The 22,226-nt window shown below is 39.7% G+C and overlaps 1 protein-coding gene across 23 annotated transcripts in view; it reads right to left on the bottom strand.

Annotated features, from left to right (window-relative positions):
* Positions 1-22,226, bottom strand: part of CELF2 (CUGBP Elav-like family member 2) — a 702,444-nt gene that overhangs the window by 616,943 nt on the left and 63,275 nt on the right. For 2 of the 23 annotated variants that reach the window (XM_040343382.1, XM_040343383.1), the window contains exon 1: positions 630-920. The exons of 17 other annotated variants lie outside the window; for them this stretch is intronic. In XM_040343382.1, coding sequence (XP_040199316.1) covers positions 630-703 — 74 coding nt within the window. In that variant the 5' untranslated portion in view covers positions 704-920. Of the gene's footprint in view, positions 1-629; positions 926-22,226 lie in introns of those variants that run through there. 4 more of the 23 variants (XM_040343377.1, XM_040343378.1, XM_040343362.1 and 1 more) reach the window with 3 other exon arrangements.

The following is a 22,226-nucleotide window of genomic DNA, read 5'->3' as shown; positions in this document are numbered from 1 at the left end:
GACAGTGGGGAAAACTATCGTAGATTTTCACCTTTATAGGAATATGACATGACTTGAGCATGAGGTTTTAATAGCATGTGCTTTACTAATCTTTATCTCCGTAGCCAATCATAAGGTGGAAAAATCCCAGTGTATCTCATTGGATTAAACTGCGTTACTGGCATCCACAAGCATCATCTCTAGCAGGACTGGAGCACAATAAAAAAAAAAAAAAAAAAAAAATGTGTTGTAATTCAGGGCACTGGTGGAGGGACTAAGAATAATGTCATTTCCCACAGCGTTGAAACATAAAGTGGCAAAAAAAAAAAAAAAAAAATAAAAAAAAAAAAAAATCCAGCTTGCTTTATCAGATCAGCACATTCCTTATGAAAATTAGCAACACATCATTAAGAAATTCAAAGTGATTGCAAATGCATGACTTATGCAGGGTGAAGTGGAAATGTCTGAAAGCACAAATCACTCCCTAAAAACTCTGTAGCCTGGAGCAACTACAGGATGAGAGATGGGCTTTTTTATTATTTTTTTTTATTCCCCCTCTACTCTCTTGTCGCTGTACACACAAGAACAATGTGGCATTAATGCAGCATGGCACAGTTCTAGATCTGTCAGATAACTGGCTCTGTACTTACATTCTGTCAGAAACTAGCAAACGGCTATCGACCATCATATCAGGAAGAAAATCCAGCTTGAATGAAGAAGTCATGTTCTTGCTTCTGCACGCCGTTCTGCTCTGGCAAATAAGAATGTTTCTCTGCTTGTCTGATTCAACAACAGTGTTGGCCAAGAGACAGGCAGGGACAGGTGCGGGAGGCCTCCCCAAGGCAGCAGCCAGAGCCGGCAGTTGTCACATTCTCTCCCCCTCTTGTTTTCCTCCAATCCCTTCTGAAATCTACTGCTGAGGCAACTGTCTATAGAGGACCAGGTGCTGAAAGCAGAGGCGGAGCTCCCTTCCTACTGCAGCTTCATTTAACCCCTCCATGGCTCCCGTCCTTTTATCACCAGTGCATTAAGACTTCCACTTCATTACACAAGTGTGGAGGGCCTATAGGAGAGCAGTGCATTGCAGAAAATGATCTGTACAGAGCACTGAAGGGACTTACACATATGTTCTGTGTATGGGCTTGTGCAATAGAAGCAGAGAGAGTGATCCATTAACCCTTTCGGCTATGCTGGCCCAGTCTTTATCTCTGCTAAGTTGTACGATGGCATGTTAACTATTTGTGCTCACGTAATCAAGTTACTGGGCAGAGCAGGCTAAAAATAAGTATTGCATTAAATATTGAACTGTACATTAGTTTATGTTTATAAAATATTGATTATTATTATCGTTACTATTGTTATTAAAAAATAACGCCAACATTTTCTGTAGCGCTGTATAAAGGGTGCAAATACATGTAACAAAAATGGAACTGTATATGCCACTTTAAACGGTTAAAGTATTGATTATAGCTAATATTAATAAATACCACCAACATTGTCTGTAGCGCTGCGTAGAATGTTTTCAAAGGCTATAAATAAGTGTTGAAGCAAAAAATGAAACTTTATATTATGTTAAACATATAAAGTATTGATGATGATGATTATTATTATTATTATAATACACGATTTATAGCGCCAACAGTTTACGCAACGCTTTACAATGTAGAGGGGGACAACACAATTACAGTACAGTTAAATACAGAAGGAACAAGAGGGCCCGGATCGTAGAGCTTACATTCTAAAGGGAGGGGGTAGTGGTACAAAAGGTAATAGATGGGGTTTAATGATTATTATTATTATTATTATTATTTTTAATAAATGTCACCAACATTGTCTGTAGTGCTGTGTAGAGTGTTTGCAAAGGCTATAAATAAGTGTTGTTGCAAAAATGAAACTCTATATTGTGTGATACATATTGATGATGATTATTATCTTTTATTATTAATAAATATCAACAACATTGTCTGTAGCGCTGCATAGAGTGTTTGCAAAGGCTATAAATAAGTGTTGTTGCAAAAATAAAATTCTATATTACTGTATGTTCTACATATAAAGTATTGATGATGATTATGATGATGATGATGATGATGATGATGAGGATGATGATGACGATTATTATTATTATCTTTTATTATTAATAAATATCAACAACATTGTCTGTAGCGCTGCATAGAGTGTTTGCAAAGGCTATAATTAAGTGTTGTAGCAAAAATGAAACGCTATATTATGTTATACATATAAAGTATTGACGATGTGGATGATGATGATTATTATTATTATTATTATTATTATTATTATTATTATTATTAATAATAAATGTCACCAACGTTTTCTTTAGTGCTGTACAAAGTGTTTGCATGTGCTACAGGCTATAAGTGTTGTAATAAAAATGTTAACTGTATGGATACATATAAAGTATTGATTATTATTAATATTAATAAATATCACATACATTGTCTGTAGTGCTTTGTAAAGTATTTGAAAAGGCTATAAATATGTGTTGTAGGAAAAAAATCTGTATATTTCATGTAACTGTATATTATATTACATATACAGTATTGATTATATTGATAGTGATGATGATTATTAATAATAATAATAATAATAATAATTATCACCAACATTTTCTGTATTGCTGTACAAAGTGTTTGCACAGACTACAGGCTTTAAGTGTTGGAATAAAAAAGTAACTGTATATTACTTGATACATATAAAGTATTGATTACTATTAATAATAATAAATATATCACAAACATTGTCTGTAGCGCTGCATAATGTGTTTTCCAAGGCTATAAAATAAGTGTTAAAGCAAACAATTAAATGTATATTACTATATACATATAAAGTATCGACGGTAATGATGATGATTATTATTAAATATCACCCATACTGTTTGTAGCGCTGTGTAAAGTGTTTTACAAGGCTAAAAATAGTGTAAGTATTGTACCAATAATTGAACTGCATATTACTTTATACATATAAAGTATTGATGATGATGATAATTATTAATAAATATCACCAACATTTTCTGTAGCGCTGTGCAAAGTGTTTTGCACAGGCTATAGGTTATACGTGCTGTAATAAAAATGTGAATATATATTACATAAAACATATAATGTACTGAATATTAATAATATTAAGAAATATTACCTCCATTTTCTGTAGCGCCGTACAAAGAGTTTGCACAGGCTACAAAAATAAGTGTAATAAAAATGTAACTGTATATTGCTTGATACATATTGAATATTGATTATAATTAATATTAATACAAATTTTTGCAGCACTTTATAATGTGTTTGCCAGGGTAAAAATAAGTTTTGTAACAAAAATGGAACTGTATATTGCATTCAAAGTATTGATGATTATTATTAATAACAATTAATTAATATTACTTTATACATTCAAAGTATTGATGATTATTATTAATACATATTAATTAATATTAATACCGCTGCACAAAGTGTTCGCACAGGGTACAAATAAGTGTTGTAACAAAAATGTAACTGCATATTACTTTATACATTTAAAGTATTGATTATTATTGTCTGTATTATTATTATTATTATTATTATTATTATTATTATTATTAATATTAATAATAAATAACGCCAAAAAAATTCCGAATCCCTATATAAAGTTATTGCAAAGGCTATAAGTAAGTGTTTTAACGCATTGTGCCAGTACAGTAGTTTATATGTAGGAAGTAATTATTATTAACTATTTCCGTTCATTTAAAGACCACATTATCAGGTTACCAGTACAACTGTTTACACAGGCTATACATAAGTGTTGTAATAAAAATGAAGCTGTACATTCATTTATACATGTAAAGTGCCTTTATTGCAATTATTAATAATAAATAACACTAACATTTTCTATAGCGCTGTATAAAGTGTTTGCAAATGATATAAATAAGTGAAATAAAAACGTAACTGTGCATTGCTTTATACATATAAAGCATTGATTATTATTATTATTATTATTATTATTATATTTATTAATAATAATAATAATAATAATAATACATAACACTAACATGTTCTGTAGCACTATATGAAGTTTTTATAAGGATAATAAGCTCTTTAGTGATAATGATAATACGTATTATTATCATTATTATAATAAAAATTATTATTTAACTATTTGAATTCATTTAAAGCCTACTTTAATAAGTTGCCAGTAAGGCGGTTTGCGCAGGCTAAAATTGGTGCTGTATGAAGAATTTATTATTAATATTATTTATTGTTATTAACTATTTCTGTTCATTTAAAGCACAACTCCGGGAAAGTAAAAATCCTCCCTTGCAGTGGGGTTGCTGCAAAGGTTAAATGATCTTTTGGGTTTAGGAATGGAAAAAGCAGTTTTACTTACCCAATCCTCCACCCCCCTCCCCCCCAGCAGCTGGAACTCCCCAACGCTCTAGCGGCGGACTGTTACTCTATGTCCTCACAGTGCAGGTATATGGATCCTGCATTGGTCTTGATCAGGGGTCTCCAAACTGCGGCCCGGGGGCCAGATGTGGCCCCCTGCTTGCCTTTATCTGGCCCTTGGGGCACTATTCTTCCTACTGATACCAATGATGGGACACTATTCCTCCCACTGATACCAATGATAAGACACTATTCCTCCCACTGATACCAATGATGGGACACTATTCCTCCTCTTGAGGCCAGGACATTTTCTGGCCCCACTGGCCACAGTCCGGTCCCCTGAGGTCTGAATAACAGAAAAGTGGCCCTTTGTTTAGGAAGTTTGGCGACCCCTGGTCTTGATAAACTCAGAGGACCTGTGACCACCAGGGCATAAGGGAAAAGCAGTTGGGAGACTGATCGCAAAGGAGCCTGCAGGAGCAGGGGATCCTCCTCTCCCCTCACTAGCTGGAACTCCCCAACGCTCCAGGAGTGGACTGTTACTCTGTATCCTCACAACCAGTGCAGGTATATGGATCCTGCATCAGGCCTCGTACACGCGGCCGAGGAACTCGACGTGCCAAACACATCGAGTTCCTCGGCCAGTTCAGCACTGAAGCCGCCGAGGAGCTCGGCGGGCCGAGAGCTCCCATAGAACAACGAGGAAATAGAGAACATGTTCTCTATTTCCTCGCCGAGCTCCTCGTCGGCTTCCTCGGCCGAAAGTGTACACACGGCCGGGTTTCTCAGCAGAATTCAGCCAGAAACTCGGTCGGAAGCTGAATTCTGCCGAGGAAACTGGTCGTGTGTACGGGGCCTCAGACTTGATAATGTCAGAGGACCGGCGAAACACCAGGACATAAAGAAGAAGCGGCTGGAGGACTGATTGCAGAGAAGTCTGCAGGAGTGGGGGATCAAATAAGAATTTATTTTTTCTTATTTCCCTAGACCAAAATGAGCATTTAACCCTTGCAGTGTGGGGGGGCAGTCATTCCTCCTCGTTTTTGTGGATGAAGGAATATGTTTTTTGTTTTTTGTTTCAGGCCTGCTGCTAACAAATACACTAACAATGTATAGTCAGCTTAAAGGGGTTGTAAAGGTTTGTTTTTTATTTTCTAAATAGGTTCCTTTAAGCTAGTGCATTGTTGGTTTACTTACCTTTTCCTTCGATTTCCCTTCTAAATGTTTTTTTAGTTTGTCTGAATTTCTCACTTCCGGTTTCTCCTCAGTAAGCTTGCCCCTATCATCCGAGGTGTTCTGGCTGGGGGTTAGTCATCCAGAGCAGCTTACTGAGGAGGAACAGGAAGTGAGAAATTCAGACAAAGAAAAAAAAAACATTTAGAAGGGAAATGGAAGGAAAAGGTAAGTGAACCAACAATGCACTAGCTTAAAGAACCTATTTAGAAAATAAAATACGAACCTTTACAACCCCTTTAAGCCCTGTAACAAAAAATGTAACTGTACATTGCTGTATGCATATAATGTATTGATTATCTTTATTAATATTAAAAAATAACACCAACATTTTCTACAGCGTTGGCTTTGAATAAGTGTGGTGCCACATGTAGAGTAGTTTATATACTGTATAGGACGAAATTATGATTATTATTACCAATATACAACACCAACATCTGCAGCACTTCACGTTAAGATGCGCAGCAGATATGACATATATATAAATAGGAATACAAAAAGAGCTTGCAATCACATGCACTCTTATGCTTAAGACTTGAATTTTGCGTTGTTGTTCCATTAAGTGTGTGTATGTATATGTGTGCGTGGGTGTGCGTGCGTGGGTGTACACATACACATAAAATGTGCAAATTACGCTGAGAGCCATTTAAAACGTTTCGATTTTAGACCAGACAATATTGTTTTTACATGCTTGTACAGACTTGGCCAATAAAGCCGATTCGGATTCTTATAGCAACCAGCACAGACATTCAGTACACTTAGCGTGTGTATAGAATAATAGCTCTGTATTGTTATAAGCAGATACATAGCTAAATCCCTTGTGTGATAAAAGGACCGAATACACACTTGTGCCAATGGGTAGTGCTTGGTGGTTAGCATTTGTAAAGTAAAGGATGGTAAAGCAGGGAATGATATCAGTAGAATCACATAACCTAAAAATTGACATCAATATTGTAAAAAAAAAAGTGTTAAATACTTTTTTAAGTGATTTGTAGTAACAGAAACTGCACTGCTGTATCGCTGCGATCAGCGCTGCTTAAATAGGTGCACAATCAAAGTCACAGCAGGTGCAGCTGTCAATCATTCTATGGCAGGGCAGAACAGGAGGGCATATTGGCGTGAGAACAGGACTGCAGACACCCACTGTGCTGGCACAGCACCCCGTTGTTCCCAGTCTGGGAAGGGACACACATGCTGACAACTCTACCATGGGATTAGCAATCAATGGTTAACGTTGTGAGCCCAACACAGAAAGCAAGGTTGGCGAAATTACCAGATATTTATAAGCACAATGGCAATAATAAGAACATATGAAATATGATATTTAAAATGTATCTAAATCTTGGAACAAAAATGTAGCAAAGTGTAACTTACAGTATTGCAGCTTATCAGTCCTTAAAGTGGATGTAAACCCCCATTTTTTTTATGTCACAATGTAGAGAATAAAATTTACTATCACCTGTGCCCAGTCTTGCCACACAGAGTTAATCCATCTCTGAGCAATCCTCTTTTATTGTTCAGTGAAAATTAACAGACTTCCAGATAAAAACCTGTCTAAATAAAAAGTCCTTTCCGTCCCCTTGCTTCGAGTGATATAGATTACCTCTCACAATGAACTGTGGATCACCCCCCATATTATGAAAAACATCCAGGAATGTGCATGTGTCCAAGCTAGTGCACGAGATATGAAAAAACCCTGTCACTCGAAGCAAGGGGACGGAAAGGACTTTTTATTTAGACAGGTTTTTATCTGGAAGTCTGTTAATTTTCACTGAACAATAAAAGTGGATTGCTCAGAGCTGGATTAACTATGTGTGGCAAGACCCCTTTCACACTGAGATGGTTTTCAGGCATTTTAGCACTAGAAATAGCACCTATAAAGTGCCCGAAAACCACCTACCATTTATTTCAGTGTGACTTTTCACAATGAGACGGTGCGCTTGCGGGACATTAGGAAAAGTCCTGCAAGCAGCATCTTTGGGGCAGTTTGGGAGCTCTGTATACAAAACGCCCTGCCCATTAAAATTAATTGGCAGTGCTTCCAAAGCGCCTGAAAAGCGATTTGGAAGCGCAGCATCACAGGTGATTTTAAACCCTTTTTTGGGGTTAAACGATCCCGCTTAAGGCCTGAAAAGAGCCACTTTAAAAGTGCTAAAGCTCTGCTAAAATGAGCGGTAATGTAGCGCTAATGCAGCCATTACCCCAGTGTGAAAGTGGTCTTAATCTGCTTTCACACTGCTCTATTGAAAACATTAATTAAAAAATGCAGGATGCGTATCTGATGAATTATCTGGTTGCCTGATACCCATCATGCACCTGTGAAACATGTACATGTCACTCAAAAAAACTACTGCTGTGCATTTTTAACATGTATCAATGCATTTCTAAAGCGTTTTCCATTCACTTCAATGGGGAGGTGTGTTTTTGGTTTTTATACACCAAAAATGCAGCAAACGGGACTTTTTAAAAACTCAACTGAAGCACAACTGACCGGTGTGAAGAGGATTCGAAGCAATGCATTTTCCTTCCACGTTTTTTTTTTAAACTGATCAAAAACTGGTCAGTGTAAAAGGACCCTAAGGCTAGTTCACACTTGCATGGGTGGTTGTGGGTGCAGGGCAACCTGTAAATCACACCTGTTCCTGCACACACCGCCAAACCACGCGGCCTTTGCAGACATGGGGCTGCCATTTATTCTTAATGGCATTCCCATGCATCTGAAATTGCAGCGCATTTTCAGTTGTGGGAAATCATATGGTGCTGGCATTTTAAAAAAGGTACAGGGACCTTTTTCCTGCAAGAAATGCATGCACAGCAACCCATTCAAATGAATGACGTGCCTCATAGAGAACCTAGACTTAGGGGTTGACTTACTAAAGCCTCGTACACATTCAACCCAGCAGACCTGAACAAAAAAATAACTGACAGCTCGAGAGGAGCCGATGTACTAACTATCTGAAGTTAGTACAGCTATCTCCCTTGCTGTTCTATTGTGTTTGGACAGAACACTCCAGTAAGCGCTCTGAGGCCTCATACACACGACCGAGGAACTCGTCGTAAATAAAACATCGTTTTCCTCGACGAGTTCCTTGTCAGGCTTGTGGAGAAACTTGACAAGCTTTCTTTGCGTACACACTGTCAAGACCAAATCTCCTCGTTCTCAAACGCGCTGATGTACAACACATACGACGGCAAGGGAAGTTCGATTCCACTGGCACAACCCTTGGAGTTGCTTTTGCTAATCTCATGTTACTGCGTGTTAAGTAAAGATTTGGTAAGAGACAATTTGCACTTTTCAGTCTGTTACAGCGTGACAAATGTGCTATCTCCATTACAAACACTACTTTTACCGAAGGTGCGCTCCCATCTCATACTTTATTCTGAGCATGCGCGGGTTTCTTAGCATACACACGAACGTGTTTCTCGTCGAAAACCAGCCCGACGAGGAAATTGAGACTCCCGACAAGGAAAAAGAGACCTCTCTTTTTTTCTCGTCGAGTTCCTCGACAGTTTCCTCATACACATAACCGTTTTCCTCTGCAAAAAAGCTCTGCCACCATGTTTCTTGATGGATTCTGTCGAGGAAAACGGTTGTGTGTACGAGGCCTTAGCCATTAGCTGAGAGTGCTAATCAGGAGCTGATTGGCAAACCTATTTCAGTCTTGGACCGACTGCAGTACACACGGGCCAAATGTCGGACTGTTTCTATTAAACCGGGCGATGCCGTCTGACATTTGGTCCTTGTGTACTAGGCTTACCTGGAAAGTGCAAAATCTAGTACAGCTGTGCATTGTGACCAATCAGCTTCTAACTTCAGCTTTACCAAAAAAAATAAAAAAAATAACTGGAAGTTGATTGGTTTCTATGCTGAGCTTCACCAGATTTTTCACTCTCAAGTTTTAGTATATCTCCCCCCTACATTTGTTTTTTTATTTTAGTTTTTTTATCGTTTTGTAAGCCCTCTTAATCCTGCTACTAACACACTTCCTTTCCTAGGGTGACAAAACACTCACTGTTTCTAAGGAGGAGCAATGTTGTCACTCTAGTACAGGATTACAGAATACTTTCCATATTTCTCTTCTTCGTGATTTGGAAAATGGGTTGCATTTTGTAGTTCACATGGAACACTGGGAGTATTGTAATAAAGAGTACAGCACAGGGAGAGAGCATAGACCTCAGCTTAAAATATTTCTGGCAGGATCAACATGCATTTAAACATCTATAAGAAAACACTTTTAATGGTATATTTAAAGTGTATGCACATTCTAAATGCATTTTCTTTTTTTTTTCCTTTTGGTCTGCTGAAGCTCATTCCCCAAGAAAACAAAAAACTCTTCCATTGCACTGAAAGGGTTAAATGATCATTTATGTCTAGGGGACTAAAAAGCAGTTTAACTTACCTGATCCTTTGCACCCCTCCACAGACGGTGCTCCCCCATGCTCAGGAGCCGCCGGTCATGGCACGTGCCCTCTAACAATGGCACAAGCAAGCCGTTCCTTCAGTGCGCATGTGCCGATGCCTTCGACAGCAGGGTATACAGTAAATATCTCCTAAACGGTGCAAGTTTAGGAGATATTTACAGTACCTTTAACCACTTGCCGTCGCCGCACCGTCATAATACGTCCACAAGGTGGCTCTCCTAGGCGAGATCACGTATTATGACGTCCTACCTTTTAGCCGCCACTAGGGGCGCACGCGCGCCGCCGGAGGCGCGCGCACGCGCCCCCCGCTCGCCCCCGACTCCCGTGCGTGTGCCCGGCGGGCGCGATCGCCGCCGGGCACACGCGATCGCTCGGTACAGAGCGGGGAACGGGAGCTGTGTGTGTAAACACACAGCTCTCGTTCCTGTCAGCAGGGGAAATGCTTTTCTTCGGTTCATACACTGTATGAACCGAGGATCAGTGTTTCCCCTAGTGAGGCCACTCCCCCCCCCCACAGTAAGAACACACCCAGGCATACTTAACCCCTTCCCCGCCCCCTAGTGTTAACCCCTTCACTGCCAGTGGCATTTTTATAGTAATCTAATGCATTTTTATAGCACTGATCGCTATAAAAATGCCAATGGTCCCAAAAATGTGTCAAAAATGTCCGAAGTGTCCGCCATAATGTCGCAATACCAAAAAAAAAATCGCTGATCGCCGCCATTACTAGTAAAAAAAATATTAATAAAAATGCCATAAAAATACCCCCTATTTTGTAAACGCTATAACTTTTGCGCAAACCAATCAATAAACGCTTATTGCGATTTTTTTTTTACGAAAAATATGTAGAAGAATACGTATCGGCCTAAACTGAGGAAAAAAAATGTTTTTTTATATATTTTTGGGGGATATTTATTACAGCAAAAAGTAAAAAATATTCATTTTTTTCAAAATTGTCGTTCTATTTTTGTTTATAGCGCAAAAAATAAAAACCGCAGAGGTGATCAAATACCACCAAAAGAAAGCTCTATTTGTGGGAAAAAAAGGACGCCAATTTTGTTTGGGAGCCACGTCGCACGACCGCGCAATTGTCTGTTAAAGCGACGCAGTCCCGAATCGCAAAAAGTACTCTGGTCTTTGGGCAGCAATATGGTCCGGGGGGTAAGTGGTTAAGTAAGCCTTATTATAGGCTCACCTGTAGGTACAATTAAAGAGGAACTTTACTTCCTCTTTAAGTGGCTGAAAGGTAGCACATAAAAGGCGTTAGGCCCCTTTCACACGTGCAGACCGTTCAGGTCCGCCTCTCAGTTTTTTTTGCCGAGGAAAACGATTGTGTGTATGTTTTTCATCGAGAAAACTGTCGAGGAACTCGACGAGAAAAAAAGAGAACAAGTTCTCTTTTTCCTCGACAGGAGTCTCAATTTCCTCGTCGTGTTCCTCGTCAGGCTGTTTTTCGGCGAGAAACACGTTCGTGTGTATGCTAAGAAACCAGCGCATGCTTAGAATAAAGTATGAGACGGGAGCGCATATTCGGTAAAAGTAGCGTTTGTAATGGAGATAGCACATTTGTCACGCTGTAAGAGCCGGTTCACACTGGGGCGACTTGGGATCCGACTTGAAGTCGCCTCAAGTGGTCCCAAGTCGCGCTGTCGAGAAAAACAGTGCAAGTGAATGGGAGCGGTGTTAATACACACGACTCGAGACGCTCCGACTTCAAAAGAAGTTCCTGTACTACTTCAATCCGACTTGTAGGCGATTTGTACCCATTGATTTCAATGGAAGTCGCCTCCAAGTCTGATCCAAGTCTGATCACTGTCTTAACTGAAGCGACTTTCCAGGAAGATAACATACATTTCTCAGGCAAACCTCTCCCTCCCCCTCCCTCCCCTAGAGCTGATTGTTGTTTGATTGGCCACTGGAAAGTCTCCTGTCCTGGAGACGACTTCAAGTCGTGTTGTAAATCACCCCAGATCGCCCTGTGGTTAATGCTCAAGTCATGTCAGAGTCGCCTCTGAAAGTCGCGCTGGAAGTCGTGTCGCCCTAGTGTGAACCGACTCTAACAGTCTGACAAGTGCAAATCGTCTCTTACCAAACTTTTACTTAACACGCAGTAACATGAGATTAGCAAAAGCAGCCCGAGGGTTGTGCCAGTGGAATCGAACTTCCCCTGCCGTTGTATGTGTTGTACGTCACCACAATTGAGAATGAGGAGATTTGGTCTTGACAGTGTGTACGCAAAGAAAACTTGTCAAGTTTCTCCACAAGCCTAACAAGGAACTCGTCGAGGAAAACAATGTTTCATTTACGACGAGTTCCTCGGTCGTGTGTACGAGGCCTTACATACACTTTACTGTGACTAAAGAATAGAGTCTTTTATTTTTTAGGTTTACATATCCTTACCAGTGGGCAGATCCGTATGCTTCATTCTGGCATGCAGTCAGTGCTCCAAGGCATTTGGTATTTGGTTTCAGGTCTAATTGCTCACAATAAACAAGCAACGCTCCATACATTCACATGTATTATAATGCTTTGTATCTACAGTATGTTTAGGGTCTGTTAGGCTGGCCATAGAGGGATAGAATTTCAAACAAAATTCACAGGAAGAGTCAGAACATTCTCAGAACATTTGTTTGTTGTTTGAAAAATGCGCTTTTAACATTTTATTTTGGAATGAATGAACTTTACCAAATGAAAACCACATATACTCTTATGCCGCGTACACACAATCATTTTTCGGCATGTAAAAAACAATGTTTTTCAGCATCTAGAAAAAACGTAGTTTTTTCCAACTTCATCAATAAAACAACGTTGCCCACACGATCGTTTTTAAAAAATGCTCTAGCAAAGCGCGGTGACGTACAACACATACAACTGCACTATTAAGGGGAAGTTCCATGCAGATGACGCCACCCTTGGGGCTGCTTTAGCTGAGTTTGTGTTAATAAAAGACGATTTGCGATTTTCTGTCTGTTACAGCGGGATGAATGTGCTTGCTCCATTACGAACGGTAGTTTTACCAGAACAAGCGCTCCCGTCTCATAACTTGCTTCTGGGCATGCGCAGATTTTTAACGTAGTTTTAGCCCACACACGATAATTTTTTACAACCCGAAAAACGTTTTTTCTGTTGTTTTTCAGAACCCAAAAAATTATGTGAAGCCCACAGACGATCATTTTAAATTACATTTTTTAAAAACGTTGTTTTTTTCATCCTGAAAAACGATCACGTGTACGCGGCATTAGAAATCTCTTCAATCAAGGAAAATTTTCCAACTTGCTCCTTCAAATTTTCATCGGGGTCGAAAAGGAACCTGGATTTCATCCATTAATGATTGTAAAAACAAATAGGCTTTCTTATGCTGATCATAGACAGATTGAAATTGAACAGGACAAATTTCTATCCATCTATGGGCAGGCTGGTTGTACTGAAGTCCATCTACTGACCAACTTCAGTACAAGCAGCCTGTGGAACTTTTCTCAATGGATCATTGCCAGCGGCTATAGCCACCATCAATGGTCATTATATTTTTCATATATGCATTAACTGTAGTGAGCGCATCACCATCAATATAGCAGCTGGCACGCAAGGTGACTGTACAATACCTTGTGATTAAAATATAAATATTAAATGTGCAGCGCTTAATAAAATTGTAAAAATATATATCCTAAGCAATAAATAAAAAAATAAAAATGTATAGTGAAGTGAGTTATATGCAACTGTGAAAAAGTCCATAACATTTAGTAATAATATGGAGGGCCTACATACTGATGTCACGCGGCCAGGCCCACGTCTTTGGAGAGGCAGCAGCCATTGTAAGTCTGTTTGGCTTGTTTTTAAATGCCGCAGCACATATACATGCATTTTGAATACCTTTACAATAAATACTACACTATATATGCTTTTTTGGGCTCCTGGTTGGTGAGCTTTCTTGCACTTAAACTAAGGCCTCATGCACACAGCCAGGGCTCCTGCCAGGAACAAGCAGTGTTAAAAACGTGCTGTTAGCAGCGTTTCTGAATAGCGTTTATGGGCATTTTATGGGCGCTTTTTGCCCTTTTTTCATTAAAACAAACCCTTTAATGTAAAAACGCCTAAAAAACCCAAATGGGGATTAATGCGGCTAACAGCTCGTTAGCAGCGTTGAGGGACGTTTTTCGTTTTTACAGCTCAACAGGCACTGCTCCTGGATGCACAGGCTGTCGTTTTTTTCCACTGCCCCTAAACGCTTTTGCCACAAAACACCTGTGTGCAGAAAGAACAGTTTTTATTTTATAAAAGTACATGCAGAACACTGGGCAGACCACTAGGGACAAAGGGGGTGTTTATTTTTTACATACAGTACTGTAATCTGTAAGATTACAGTATACTGTATGTATTGTGTTTATTTACTTTTTTAAATTTGGCGCCGTTCTCCGCACCCCGTGCGTCGTAACGGCGCAGGGAATGGAGATCGGCGGTACATAGGCACTGTGTGAATCGAGCGAGGACGCCGCTCGCTCACACAGTGGAGAGGCATCACAGGATCCAGGGACAAGGTAAGTAAACCAAGCCTGTGGATGCTGCGAGGCGATCCCGAGTCTGGCTCGGGGATACCGCTTTTGGTATTGAAATCTTACCCCGAGCCAGACTCGGGAATACCGCAATGTCTTTGGTGAGCGCATAGTACACCTATAGATCACGTATTGATGGACTTATTTTTTCACAGTTGCATATAACTCACTTCTCTATTACCACTAATTGGATTTTTGATGTATTTTTTTGGATATATATTTTGTCACTTTCTTTTAGCGCTGAACATTTATTTTTTAAATCATTGTATTCTGATGGTGGGGAAACTTCCTGTTGTCAGAATAAAATAGAGCAACAGGAGGGATGAAGGAAAGAAAATTGCTTGATTCCCCCATCAATACGAACTGTGTTGATGGGGGAATCTAACAATTTTCTTTCCTTAAAGCATTTTTTATTTCCTACAAACACTGTAGCTGCTGACTTTTAATAAGGACACTTACCTGTCCAGGGAGCCCATGATGTTGGCCCCCGAGGCCGATTCGTCCATTGGATCGGGCGAAGGCGCAACCATTCCAACTAAGGGAAACCGGCAGTGGAGCCTTCAGGCTTCACCACCAGTTTCCTACTGTGCACACGCGAGTCACGCATCGCTTCCTGAATGGCCCCATTGAATTCTGGGACACACACAGGTCCCAGATGGCCATGCCGAGGCTGGGACGGAAGTACACAATGTACTTCATGAAAGGTAAGTGAGAAAAAAAAATCCCGAAATCAAGTGGTGGCGGGGTTGTCTTTCCTTTAGGACAAAGTTGTAGAAGGGGGTGGAACTCCAGTTTAAACCCGTAGTTTAAGAAAAGAAAATGGCATAATCTATGGCCAGCCTTAGAACCTTCTTTATTCCAAGAATTTTTGTTCAAAATTCTACCCATCTGTGGCCAGCTTAAAATTGCATTGCAATGACACAGAATCCCTCCATCCTGTCAATGACCCCCACAGAAGACCCCACCTGGGAAAGTGTCAGCACAGCTTAACCCAAGACTTTATTCAGTGGAATGCCAAAGACCAGGCATCCACCGATCATGTGTATTTACTTAACACGCAAAATATATACTATATAAGCTTTTAAGCCATGCACAAGCTTTTATTAACATGCAGACTGAAGCCTAATTAACACGTGCCAAGAAAAGTAATTGCCAACTCAGAGCTACAAATAGCAACAAAATTACAGTTTGCATCGTTTTATAAAAAAAAAAAAAAAAAAAAAACGAAACTAAAGAAGTTAAAATCTACATTTTCCAAATGCTTTTTATTTATTTATTTATTTATTCGCACAAGCACATATACCATGCAAGATGTTTAATAATACAACATGCGCGTTATAGTTACTTATTTTAGAAAAGGACATGTCTGTAAATAAACATTTTGTTACATCATGGTTCCGTCCTTTGAATGTTACATAGTAGAGATATACCTTATAACCCCATCCTTTTTAAATTCTTTTTCTGCATGCTTTGAAGTTGTTTTAATCCACTAGAGAAGATGTTAATCCTGTGCACTTGAAAGAAGCTGTATGTTTCCCAAGAAAATAGGCCCAACGTATTCATGTAAATAAATCCTGAAAAAGCAACACGTCAGACCCTTCACTTATGTACACTTACAAAGCTGTTACTATATAGAGATAAGTGAACTCTTTTCACAGTCTGCGGATTCATCAAATGTCTTTGACACTGTTTAAGTGAATCAGAGTAGTTTGTAAAGGTTGGCATACATGTTTTGATAAATGAACAATTTATTTTCTGATCAATCTCATCTGATAGAAGTAATCTATCTATAGCTGACAACTTAATCGATCGATATGCCACATATGGGGAGGTAGTTTGCGATTGATAATTAAAGTGTTACTAAACCCAGGACCCTGCATTCCCTATATCTAGTCTCTAACAGTACACAGAACATGGCAATGCAATTGCTTTAGTAAATATAAACTGCTAAATACCTTTTCTCATCAGCATTATGTAGCAATATTGTGTCCGGCTGGACACTGGTTAAAGCTTGTAGGAGTTTTCATCCTGCTCTGCCTGTCCTATGAGGCTGCATGACCCCTGACTTTATGTCCAGACAGTGCTGATTGGTCCTGTACTGATCACATGAAAAAAACCTCTCTAGCAAAACACTAAACTGTGCCAGTGCAGAGTGCCTCTAGGGCCCTGTTCTATCAACAGGTGATAAAAGAAGTGATAGGGGAGGATCAGAGAAGACAGGATCAAACAACCTTTCTATACAATGCACAGGATGAACCCATTAGGTAACAAGCATGCTTTAACCACTTCTACACCTAGGACGTCATTCAGATATCATTCTTTTCTGCCAGCGATTCTGCGCACCATAATAATGATCACAGTGGCATTTCCACCACTTGATCGTTCTTATAGGTGGCGGGAGGGGACGCCCCCCCTCCCGCCGCCATCCGGTGCTTCTCCAGGCTCTCCCGTGCCATCGGGGGCCTGGAGAACGAATTGGCCGGTGCCGGCTCACGGCGATAGAGATTTCCAGTCACCAGATGGTCACCAGTCATCTCTATGACTGTCGGAGGCCGGGTACCCAGAAGTATACAAAGTCGCAATCGCGTCTGTCAGCATGAGATCTGGGATTTATTTTCCCAATCTCATGCTTTCCAACCTGGAGGAGAGATGTGGGATCTTATTGACCCCGCATATCTCCATAAAGAGGACCTGTCACAATATATTCCTATTACAAGGGATGTTTACATTCCTTGTATTAGGAATAAAAGTGATCAAAAAAATGTAAATGTAAAAAAAAGTGTAAAAGAAAAAAAAAATTAAGTAAAACAAAAAAATAATAATATTTATTGTTTTAAGAAGCCCCTGTCCCCAGTAGCTCGCGCTCAGAAGCGAACACACATTTAAGTCCCGCCCACATATAAAAACGCTGTTCAAACCTTACATGTGAGGTATCGATAGAATGAGTGCAATAATTTTAGCACTAGACCACCTCTTTAACTCGAAAATAGTAACCTGTAAAAAATGTTAAAGCGTCGCCTATGGAGATTTTTAAGTACCAAAGTTTGGCGCCATTCCATGAGTGTGCGCAAATTTAAAGCGTGACATGTTAGGTATCTATTTACTCGGCATAACATCATCTTTCACATTATACAAAATAATTGGGCTAACTTTACTGATTTGTTATTTTTTTATTTGTGAAACTGTTTTTTTTTTTATTAAAAAAAAGGTGTTTTAAAAATGATTGCACAAATACTGTGCAAGATAAAAAGTTGCAATGACCGCCATTTTATTCCCTATGGTGTCTGCTAAGAAAATATATATAATGTTTGGGGGTTCTGACAAATTTTCTAGCAAAAAAAATTTGATTTTTACATGAAGGAGAGAAGTGCCAGAATAGGCCCGGTGATGAAGTGGTTACTGCATATACGGACTGAGTGAGTGAGAGACTTGTAAAGTGCAGCACATGCAAACTGAATCGCCTCTGGGTGCTGTATCTATTTCATGGGTAAGGAACCCCTTGACCTCAGAAGAGATGAGTTTTAATCTTTCTCCTGAAGGCCAAGTGGTCCGACTCCAGTCGGATGGTGGTTGGTAGTGGACTGATTTTACTGTTGGATCTAGTAAAATTTTAAATACGGTCATAACTTAAGGCTCATACACACTAAAAGAAAATACGGCAAACATTTCCTTCCAAAGAATTTTCATATAATTTGTGTACACAACTTTCGACAGCTGATTCTGAATTTTCTTACGAAAATTCCCGAAGTGGCAAACAAACACATTTTTTCTCAGACGGGAACAGAACAAGCGATTTTTGTTTAATGTGTACTGTTTTCGTACGGTTTTCGTACAAGGAAAATCCGAAAAGAAAATAAACAACAAAAAAAGCCTTTGTCGTACGAGAATATTCGTAAGAATTTTCATCCAAATTTTCTTTTATCAGTTCCAATTTGCTGTGAAACATCGAGAAAAATTGGACGAACATTCGCCTGACTTTCTTACAGTGTGTACACCACTTTAGGATCATAAATTACTGATTGTATCTCTGTTTTTACCGTGCAATCTTACAATGTAATTTATCAAAATATGATCAAATGCAAGGCCAAAGCATCTCTGACAATTAATGCAAAACTATAATTTTCTGTTCAGGCCGATCAACTCAGTTTGATCAAATCCAATCTAAATCAAGTCTAAATTGATTGGAAGGGAAGCTTTTGCTCTTTGATTTTTATAGAATCTATCAATTTGATCAATTGGATAATAATATTGAAGCATACATGGCCACCATAAGATTTCAGAATCTGAGCTCTTCATACAGTAGTCAAGAAATTGTCTATGGGTGGCTTCCGTTTCCGGGGGGAGTGGTTTAGGTATGGCGGAGTGAGGGAGCGTGAGAGGAGCCCCTAACGAGACTGCAGCGTGCACACGACAGGAGGACCGTGCAAAAACAGGCTATACTTCCCGATTGCAACGGCTCATGTCGCGCAGAGGCAGAGGGACAAGGAGGTGCACTGCTCTATCGGGTGTCTCAACCCGATCGCACATTACCCGATACCTCAGAGCGAAGGAGGGCTGTTCCCCACAAACAGACGTCAGTGACGCCAGCGACGCCAGCGACGCAGCTACAGACGCCTCAGACGCGGCTCGAGAGATGGCGGGGAGGCGAGATTCTCTCTCAGAGGTGGTATCACAAGCGCCCGCAATCACACACACGCTGGATAGAGGTATGTCTGGAGGGGGAAGCACAGGACAGCCGGAGCCTTCCGCTATGTTGCTGAGAACGAAGGAGGTGGGAACAAAGGTATGCCTTGGCAAGTCAAAGGACACACAGACTCAGGAGCAAGAAGCTGCGCTTGACATAAGACAGCTTAGTGTGCTAATACAGGCACTTCCCACTAAGGAGGACATACTAACAATGACAACCAGCATAATGGGCACTCTGCAAGCGGAGATAGAGGAAGTTCGCGCTGGGGTGACGAGGGGAGAGCTTAAAATTAATAATTTAGAAGAGCAAAATCTTATTATGGGGCTCAAAATGGCGAATATGGAGGACGAGCTCAAGAGACAGTATCAGCAGATAGCTATGATCCAATTGCATGCAGAGGAAGCCGAAGACAGGAGCAGGAGGAACAATATTAGAATAAAGGGGGTCCCAGAAAGTCTAGAAGGGGCTGCACTGCGTGAAATGGTTATGTCTATATTAAACCGAGTTCTGAAAAACCCCCCAGAGACAGTGATCGAATTAGACCGGGTGCATAAAGTCCCTACCACCCGTTACTCGGCACAATCAAATCCTAGAGATGTGGTTTGTAGGATCCATTTTTATAGGATTAAGGAGGACATAATGAGAATCGCATGGAAGGAAGGAACAATAAAATGGGAGGGGGGGGACATACAGATCTTCCCAGATCTCTGCCGGCAAACAAAATGGAGGCGACGGATGCTAAAACCCCTATTAGAGCTCATACGCACCAAAGAGGCTACATATAGATGGGGGTACCCCTTAGCAATTATTACGAAGAAAGGAGGGCAGAGTTTCAATCTGAGGGTCCCCGCCCAATTAACAGAATTCTTTCAGTTTCTGGAAGCAGACCCTATAAATGTTCCTAACTGGTTGGAACTGCCGACAGTAATAGACAGATTCCCTATTTAGGCTTTTTATTGCGATAACACACAAGAACTATATGAGAGACTAGAGGGTAGAGAGAAGAAAGGGGAGAAGAGAGGCGGACGGCGAACAGAGGAAGAGGGAGAGGGAAGAGGAAAGAAGAAGGAAAGAGAAAGATAAAGTGAAAGAGATGTAAAGAACCACACTATGATGAACAATTTTTGATGAACAACTTATTTTTTATTTTTTTTTTATTTTTCCCTCTACATAGGGGTTGGATTCCCTTTTTGCAGGGTTCTTTTTTTTTTATTTTTTTTTGGGGGGGGGGTTTGGGGGGGTGTTTTTTTTTTTTTTTTTTTTTTTTTTTTGAGAAAATGAGGGGGATAGGAAAACTGACTCTTCTCCCCGTTCTCTTTTTTTTTTTTTTTTTTTTTTTTTTTCTCTCTTTTTTTTTTTTTTTTTTTGGCATCTGATTAGGACCCTTATTTCTGTCCCCTGGAGAGAAGGGGAAAGGGATACAGAGGCAGAAGGGATGCGGGGGAAGATAAGTATAGAAATAGCAGCCATACAGACAGAGACAGTAAGAAGGTAAGAGGGTAAGGGTTGAAATAAAATAGAGCGCACAATACACATAAAGAGGACAAGTGGACAAGGTGCTGCAGATAAACGGACGATTGACGTCCTTCTGGAACTAGATTATCCTCTGTTTTCCCACTCCCCTTGATCTCCTCGGGGTAGAGGGGGGCAATGAAACCAATTTTTTTTTTTTTTTTTTTTATATATGTATATATTTTTTTTTTTGGGAGTTTTCTACTTTTGGATATATAAAATGATATGTGACATTGTATGTTATTATATAGTATTATAAGTACCGGTATTATATATATGGTGTAAATGAGGTAAACGATATAAGTTAAGGTAATCCCCGAGGCCCAATAAGGGGGAGGGTGGAGTTGTGTATTTGCTGCTTGTTTTTTTCTTTTTTCTTTTTTCTTTTTCTTCTGGGGAGGTGGGCAAAAATGCTGCCACAGTATGGGTAGCAGGGGAAGGTGAAGAGGGGTTGGAGAGGGGGGTGGGTAATGGGGGGGAGGGAGTAGGGCACGGAAAATATAATAAAAGGAAAAAAAAGGAAGAAAAAAAAAAAGGAAAAAAAAAAAACCCACACATTAAAAAACACGTGAATACACGGGATAACAGATTTTACAGCTCTCTCTTTTTTTTTTTTTTTCTCTTGAGAGGATTTTGATTAAGAGTATACTAAATAGTATACCAACTACATTAATTACACGAATGACACTAATGACACTATACACTAGTAGGGACACGAAGAGAAGGGATATAGAGGGGGGGGGTAAAGTAGAGAAGATCAAAGGGTGGAAGGGTCAAGGGGCCTCGGATAAAGGATGAAAGTATGGAAAATGGGCCAGAGCAGTGGAATATATAAGGGTACTAAGGATTTTGGATTCATATCTTCTAGGGGATTAAAGGAGGGTTAAGGATTAAAGGAGTAAGATAGGGGGTCCCCTTTTTTTTTGCCATTTTGCTATATATTTGATATATATAGGGAGGGTGGGAACAGAGAGAATGTAAAAGAAAGTAAACAAACAGAATAACAGGCTAATATGAAAATATATAAGCACATGTCATTTTGACAAGATTGGTTATTGCATTAGGGGGTACAGATGGGGGTACAGATGGGGGTTTAGAGTTGGAGTTGAGAAGAAAGATGTGTGGCAGCTGTAGGGCCTTACTTGCTTGCCTACTTGCTGCGTTAATCTTTCTCTTTTTTTTTTTTTTTTTTTTTTTTCTTTTGGATTTTTTTTTTTTTTTTTTTTTTTTTTTTTTTTCTTTGATTTTTCTTCCTTTTTCTCTCTCTCTCTCTTTTCTGGGTTATTTATATGACTAGCTGGCCTGGGATTGTACATACGATATAATGATACAATGAGGATGCAGACTTACGCCAGTAAGATATCCGTCAGCTGGACAAGATATTGATTAAATTAATGGATGAGGGGCGAAATGCATATTATTTCTTGTTTATTTAAAACCAGGTCGAGGATATTAGGATCTATAGTAATTAGA

Source organism: Rana temporaria, chromosome 3 (assembly GCF_905171775.1).
Source record: "Rana temporaria chromosome 3, aRanTem1.1, whole genome shotgun sequence".
Lineage (NCBI taxonomy): Eukaryota > Metazoa > Chordata > Amphibia > Anura > Ranidae > Rana > Rana temporaria.
Note: the sequence above shows the minus strand (reverse complement) of the source record. Positions and strands in the feature narration are given on the sequence as shown.